Raw genomic sequence first — 7813 nt, 5'->3', positions numbered from 1 at the left:
ACGAGCCGCGGCGCAAAGCAGGATGGGAAATTGAGTTTTTAAAAGGTCACATGTGTAAAGAAAACCTCCCGCCTGCTGTAGAATATAACGGCAGACATAACAAAAATAATTATTAATGTAAATAAATGTGACTTAATCGTGTTACATGCGATTTTATAGTTTGGAACACAGACATGCTGATTTGTGTTTGTTTTTAAAAGTGTGCAGTTTAAATCTGCATTTCAGCGGTGAGCAACTGCTCAGATTAACCAGTTATTTACCCTTCAGAGTCCTTGAATATCGTCTTCGAGATAATCAGATCCTCTGAGGCTACTTCAGTGTCAGGTAAAGTTGGTCAATTCTTGATGTAATTTATGTATTGTGCCAATTGTTTTGTTGTTGTTTTGGGGTAGATTAATCTCTAACACTTGCAATATCACAACATTAACTGATATAAAATTAGCTACGGCATTTTTCTTATTATGTACAATCCCCTGTGTGTAGATGGAGAAGCTTCAACCACCAATCATGCATCTAGAGACGCATCTAATGGAGCACGCACTTCTCCTTAACGAGGATAACGAGCTGCTTAATTACGGAGAAGTCACGTGTGTAAACGCACAGGAGAGGATTCAGACTGAAACACACTGTTCTGATGCTGGAAACACGTTTCTTGGGCCAGAAACACTTGCTTCGATGCGATGCGCGTGTTCGCTTCATTGTGACGGCCCACACACCGCCAGCAGAGGTCCTGCAAGTGGGATTACCCGAGATATAAACATCAAACCTCTATTCTCAGACATGAACCCTGTCCACACTCCTCATGCTAACCCGTGGCCCGCTCCTGCTCCTCGCTTCAACCCTGCAGTGCCTCATCAGAATCAGTTCTGGCCCATTTACACGCCTCCACAGCACTTTAACCCTGCGTTTAACTTTAACCCTGCATTTAACTTTAACCCTGGGTTTAACTTTAACCCTGCGTTTAACTTTAACCCTGGGTTTAACTTTAACCCTGGGTTTAACCCATTAGTGGCCTGTGGGGATTCTGCCTTCTCCTGTCTGGTGCTTCGACCGCATATGAGCGTTTGTCCCGCACCGTATCCGCATCTAAACACCACGGGTTCGGTCTCCTACACACACTCACACTCACACACACACTCGTTCCCTGCAGACGTGCTCGACTCATACGAACTGTGGCAGAGACTGTGTGAGACGGCGAAGGACTTCAGCTCCAGCAGTCCAGATACTGAGGCTCTCGCCTGCTTCTTCATGTGAGAACACACACACACACACACACACACACACTCTCTCTCACACACACACTCCCCATCATATCACACTCATTCTGCAGATCATGTGTTTTCATCTGCACATCATTATAATGTTCTATAATTCAATGACAATTATATAATTAAACATTTATCATGTATAATAACATTATAACATGTTATTGAAACAGGAACTCATTGTGATATATGCTTATGTCATATCAATAATAAAGGCCCGTTCACACCAAGAATGATAACTATAACCATTAAGTTTTGAAAATTGCTAAAGACAGTACAACTATAGCGATAATGGTGCGGTCAAGTACAATTAAATTGAATATTTTTTTTATTTAAATCATTTGTATAATTTCTTCATTGTTATGCATTAGTATTTTATTTATAGCAAATGTATTTATTATTTTAGTTTTCATTTGTTTAATTTTTATCATTATAATTAATACTTTTTCATTCTATTAACTGACTTTATTTTTTTTATTGTTTACTATTTATTATCGTTGACAGATTTCTATTTGTTTGTTTATAATTTAACTTGTATATTAATATTTTTTTCAATTACCTTTATTTATTCATTGTTGTGTTATTATTTTATAATAAAAGTGTATACATTTGATATGAAAGTAGGCTATATGTAAATATGTTTTTAGGATATTTTTTTTTTTTTACTTCATATTGCATAATTAATTCATTAGTTGTTTGTTTGGGGATTTTTTTTTAAATATGTGTTTACTATTAATTCATTATTTGTCATTATCATTCGCCACATTGACAGATAAACGATATTGAATCATTTTCAGAGCGATTTTTTTACCAGCAACACTGAAAGCCAATCAGAATTATTCATACTTAGTTTGAATCTCGCGCGCGCGCTTAAAATAAACGGAACGTTATGACGATGACGTCTGTTGTTGTGTGGATGACGCTAGTTATCATTACAGTTATGTTAATTGTGTGAACGGGTCTTTAAGGCTTTTTATTTGACCTGTTTTGTTTATCTGCGTGTCTCTCTCTCTCTCAGTCGCGTGATTCGCTCTCTCGCCGTTCACAGTCCCGATCTGCCGTTCTCGGATGCCGTTAACACGGCCGTTGAGGAGTGGAGGAAAATCCCGCTCTTTCAACGAGAGCAATATCACGTCACTGCCAGAATGTAAGCTATATAAAAAAAATAACGCATTTCTGACACTGACATGCTTGAGGAGTGTTAATAATTAACATTTATAAAATTAATTGGTAACACTTTACAATAAGGTTCATTAGTTAACATTAGTTAATGTTAACATGATAAGCAATTCATTTGTTGCAGTATTTGTTCATCTTTGTTAGTTCTACAGTGCATTAACGAATGTTAACAAGATTTTAATAAAGTATTAGTAAATGTTGAAATTAACAAAGATTAATAAATTCTGTATACGTGTAATTCATGTTAACTAATGTTAACTAACGAACCTTATTGTAAAGTGTTACCAATTCATTTAATTATACAATCATAGTGTATTATTTTGATGCTATTTGGAGTCATTTTTAACCCCTTAGTTGCAGAAATGGTGGATAAAGAGCAAATCTTACAATAAGATTTACCGTCTTTAAGAGGTTTTGTCGGGAATTGAAGTTTTTTGTAATGCTCCTCTAGGTTCATTAAGTTGGAAGAACAGAACAAGAGCACCAACAGAGCCGATGAAGATCAGTCGAGTCCCACAGGTCAGGATTTATTATAATGGCTCACAGTTAATGTTTTATTTACTGATTGATAAAACATTCTCAGCTAAACTTCATCTATGACTGAATTAAATAGTAAACAATGAACACTTGCGCAGGTAATGTGAAGAAAACAAGGAAACGATCTAAAAAGGCGCGGCCGGTTGAAGATCTCGCCGAGAGCGCGCTGGTAGAATACTCACAGGTCATGGACGCTCTGGGGTCAAAGGTCAGCGATGGGTCAGAGGTCACCGCCGCCGACGAGGAGGACGTGTGTGCGCTGTACTTCAACCAGCTGTTCAACCACTGCGAATTTACCAACGAGGTCAATTAAAATCCTATGAATCACATTCTAAAGCCTCTCTAAATGATCAAAAAAATTATCTAAATCTATTGTGGAAAATGATCTATTAGGGTTAAAGAGCCGGCGTTCTCATATTAAAGTGTGTTTTCTCTCTTTCAGGCTGGTTTCGACATGGACTACATCAGCTCTCTTCTCTCCACAGATCACAACCTCACCGATGTCCTGAAGGAAAATTCCCAGGATTTGTTTTCCTGCGGCATTCCCAAGCCAGTCGCCGGATGCTCCTATTGGACTCCACAACGTGACTTCGGCCAGTATAACGGCTCAAATGTTCAAGATCACATGATGACGCAGAAATCATTTCGGATAAACACACCAACTGGGATGGAAAATGGCGGCCAGAACGCATTTCAAACATTAAGTTCCCAAGGCGTCCAAGTCCAAGAAATGATTTATTCTGCTTTCCAAGACTTTGGTCCACCTGGAAACTCTTCAGGAGGAAAAATCGAGACTTTGTACGTCGCTGAACGTGAAACCACCGTCCAATCCGAGTGCTTCAGTCTTCAAAACTACAAATCCCATCATGCATCATTTACGCATTCCATAAAACATCCAAAAACCCCTGAGAATGGTGTAGTTGAGCATGATAGAGAGGAAAACACAGTGGCCAGACAAAAAACAGAGAAAATGGGAAGTACAAAGGAAAAGAGAAACATGGATCCGGACATTCCCAACGATTCTCAGCAGGGAATGAGAAATAATAGAGCGAAAACACAGACAAGCGTAAAGGAGACGCCCGAGGAAAAGAACGGAAACCGGAACAAAAAACAGAAGAGGCGACGTAGAAGACGGAAGCAGGAAAAGATCACGGCGCTCGATGAGAGAACAACAGACGATAAAAGGAAAACAGCTGAAAACCAAAGGAATGGAAATACTCAAGACGGTCAACGAAGATCCGCAACCAAACACGGGGCGAAAGAAACTGATTTATTCAAAATAACCACAGAAAGAAAGGAATTACGGCAACGTACGGACGTGACCGAGGCGAGGAAAGTTAGAAGAGACGATGAGATTGAGAGACGTCAAAGGCCGATAAAAAACAGGCAGATCTCATAAAGAGAGTCGACAAACGAAAGAGACGATGGAAAAGAGCGGCAAAAATGGGCCAATGGAGATGGTTTTCCGATCGGGACGCGACCTAAACGCACTCAAACCACCAATGAAGAGGCTTGAGGAGGTTCAAGGTGGACGAATCGAACGAAAAATCCACTTGAGGCATAATAAAACATATAAATAACCACAGGAAATATCACGTCTTTATTTAAACTTCCCCTGTGGTGAAAATACAGTTTTTAATGTTGTTTATGTGTCTATGTGGTGTTTTAATAAGCTTTAAGACAAACCATATGTAAATTCATAAGTCGATACAATACCATTGCTGAGTATTTTCTTCATACAACTGCAGTGAACAAAATACTTTTTTAAACGGTTTGGAATCGCTGGTGTTCCTGACGTCACAAACTACCTTAACCAATCAGATCAACGTACGTGCCGGCGGGCTTCAGCATATCATTAACAGTGAACTAGCAGAGAGATTCCTGGTTATCCCGCTATATTTTTCAGTTGATATGAAAAATCGGGTATAGCGGGTGTATGATGTATGTTATGATGAACTATATGCCTTTCTACAGTGAGTTCTGAGTTGTTCAAAGCGTTTCGGATGATTGTCAGAGATTGTTAAAAGGCAGCTGACTCTGAGATGGACAACAGGAACATCGTTTGTGTAACATTAGCAACACATTATTAGCTGTTTGATAACATAGTCAAGCAAAAGGCTAATCATTAATTACCGTTATGTGTCCGAAGTTGTAAAGAGCGATAACATTGAGCAGCGTTTACCTCAGTGTGTTGGCCGAGTGAATCTGAGCTGACGTGAGTGGAGGCGGGGCTAATTTGCATATTCATGAATCCGCGTATAATAAATTATCTGAAGGTGTCGAGTTACATTCAAGCTATTTAAGGCAAGAAGATTTTGTCTTTTATGGTGATCAAAGATGAGTTTTAAGGGATGAAATTATTTACTACAGGGGGAATTTAAGAATTTGAATACATTAAAGTATAAAATAATATGACATCAGGAGAAATCTGTTTTTTCCAATATAAGAAACTTAAAAAGACAAGCTATAAATACACACAGAAAAACCGGACAAGAGTAAAAGAGCCGACGATCAAACCACCAAAAACTCGTTCAAAACGACAAACAAGTGCGAGAAGGTTTGAATAAAGACAGGAAACATCACGTATTCATTTAAGATTTTTAATATATTAAAGTATAAAATAATATGACACATCAGCAGAAGTCTTTGACAGTACAAATGTCCAATTTACAAAGTTTAAAATGACAAAAATATCGTTTTAAATACACATACAGATCATTCAAGCATAATCATAAAAATATATATAGGTACTTGTTCCAAGGCACATTCATTTAGTGTTATATTCTCACAGTATCATTCCCAGTGCCCAGATTAACAAGAAACCACATCTCAGTTTCACATCTCAGTTATTGCGCATGCAGTGGGACGTTCCTTCCAGGATTGCGACATTGCTACCGACCAAGCGGCGCTCCTCAGTCTGACTTCCTATTGGTCGATCCGTAGCCGTTATACAGCCCGTCGTTGCCGTTGGCCTTCCCATTGGGAGTGCCATTGTGATGCCCAGTGGAGCGGAGATACTCTGTGAAGACTTTCCGATAAACTGGATGCGTCATCAATAAGTCCTGCAGAGAAGCTTTGGGAGATGAATACAAAACCAATTAGCATTCGATATTAGAATACCAACGTTATCATCTTAGCTCAATAAACATTAGGCTGCATTAGACGTATTGGGTTTCATCTGTATTGGGTGCATCTTTCTGCTTACTCGAATTGTTTATGTGTCTATGTGGTGTTTTTAATACGCTTTAATAAGACAAACCATGTGTAAGTTCATAAGTCGACAGCATTGCTGAGTATTTCCTCCTTAAAACTGCAGTGAACCAAAGACAGTCTCAAAAACACGGTTTGAAATCGCTGGTGTTTCTGACGTCACAAACGACCTTGTAACCAATCAGATCAACGTGTGATCGTCAACCAGTGGATCTCTGAGCTGAGGGAGTGAGTGGAGGCGGGGCTCATTTGCATATTCATAGAACCACGCATACTAAATGAGGGAAGGGTGTCGAGTTACATTCAAGATATTTTAAGGAATGAAAAAACATTTAAATATGTAATTTTGGTGATCAAAGATGAGTTTTAAGGGATAAAATTATTGTCAACAGGGGGACTTTAAATCTTACTAAGATGTGATTTTATAGATATGTACATCATAGACCAAGGTGAACACATCTAGACAGGTTGCAAACACAATTGAATAACTTTAAACACAAACGAAACTGCTGCATAGTCTAGACTCTTGGAAGGTTTTACCCTCAGTGGGTCGCCCCCTGGTGGTCAGCGCAGAGAACATCTCTTCTATAGCGTACTGTGGGATTCCCACCAGCGCCCCCATCAGGCCGGACAGATCGCCTGCGCTCAGAAACCCATCCTGGTCCGTGTCGAACCACTGCGAACAGACAACAAATTAGGGTCTAAACTCTTGAGGAATGCATTACATTGAGGAACTTTACCGGCCAAAACTATTTTTTTTACATGATTTAATTGAAAACAGACATTTTGCATGAATATAACCCAAAAATCATATTGAGATCATTGTGCCATATATTGTTTTTAGGGATGCACGATATATCGGCCACCATATCGGTATCGGCCGATATATGTTAATTTTTAATGGTATATCGTTATCGGTCTGAGAAGTAATTTTGCCCGATATATTAAAGCCCATAAATAATGTATTATTTCCTTCAGCTGAGAGTCTTCAGACGCGCACTGTTCAACATGATGGATTTTAATCACTTGAAATATGAAAAAAGGAAAATTAAAAAAAAAATAGAGTAAAGTAGTGCAAGTCTGTCATATCGGCTACATAAAGAGAACATTATAATTGTGGATTTTAATGGTGAGACTTATAATCAGGCTCTCAATTTTTTTTTAAAAATGTGGATTTAGATTTATCGGCCAATATATCGGTTATCGGCTTTCAAATATAAAGAATTATCGGTTATTGGCCAAAACTTCATATCTGTGAATCACTCATTTTATTTTATTAAGTTTTAAATTAAATCTCTTTCCACTGTTGTTTTAATGTAACAATAAAATGGAGCAATTATCAGAGATAACCACAATTTCGATCACATTTTGCCATCTAAATAAGCTAAATTATATTGCAGTTATATTACATTATAAATAACTAAATATATAAATAATGTACATTTTCACAGAATTAAAGTAAATAACACTGGGCCTATTTTTATTATAAATTGTATTATTATATATGGTTTTGTACCGTGACAGGGTTAATTATTATTATTTTTTGGTTTTTATTAGTAAAAAATGTTATGAAACAAATCAATAAAGAAATATATTCTTATTGAAACTGATATTATTGAACT

General features: G+C 37.8%; 2 protein-coding genes across 3 annotated transcripts in view; one reads left to right on the top strand and one right to left on the bottom strand.

Moving 5' to 3' along the window:
- The first annotated feature begins 3084 nt into the window (after positions 1 to 3084).
- Positions 3085 to 4390, top strand: LOC130071077 (uncharacterized). Its single transcript, XM_056235688.1, has 2 exons — positions 3085 to 3285; positions 3424 to 4390. Exons 1-2 carry the CDS (start codon positions 3169 to 3171, stop codon positions 4378 to 4380), a joined length of 1074 nt encoding a protein of 357 aa, XP_056091663.1. The 5' UTR covers positions 3085 to 3168; the 3' UTR covers positions 4381 to 4390.
- Positions 4391 to 5817: 1427 nt separating this feature from the next.
- Positions 5818 to 7813, bottom strand: part of lpcat4 (lysophosphatidylcholine acyltransferase 4) — a 23626-nt gene continuing 21630 nt past the window's right edge. For both annotated transcript variants that reach the window (XM_056235699.1, XM_056235700.1), the window contains exons 12-13: positions 6732 to 6867; positions 5818 to 6054 (exon numbers count right to left, since the gene is read on the bottom strand). In XM_056235699.1, coding sequence (XP_056091674.1) covers positions 5894 to 6054; positions 6732 to 6867 — 297 coding nt within the window. In that variant the 3' untranslated portion in view covers positions 5818 to 5893. The remainder of the gene's footprint in view (positions 6055 to 6731; positions 6868 to 7813) is intronic.

This window comes from Rhinichthys klamathensis, unplaced genomic scaffold (assembly GCF_029890125.1).
Source record: "Rhinichthys klamathensis goyatoka isolate OS25496 unplaced genomic scaffold, OSU_Roscu_1.1 h1tg000429l_1, whole genome shotgun sequence".
NCBI lineage: Eukaryota > Metazoa > Chordata > Actinopteri > Cypriniformes > Leuciscidae > Rhinichthys > Rhinichthys klamathensis.
This window is presented reverse-complemented; position numbering and strand designations above follow the sequence as displayed.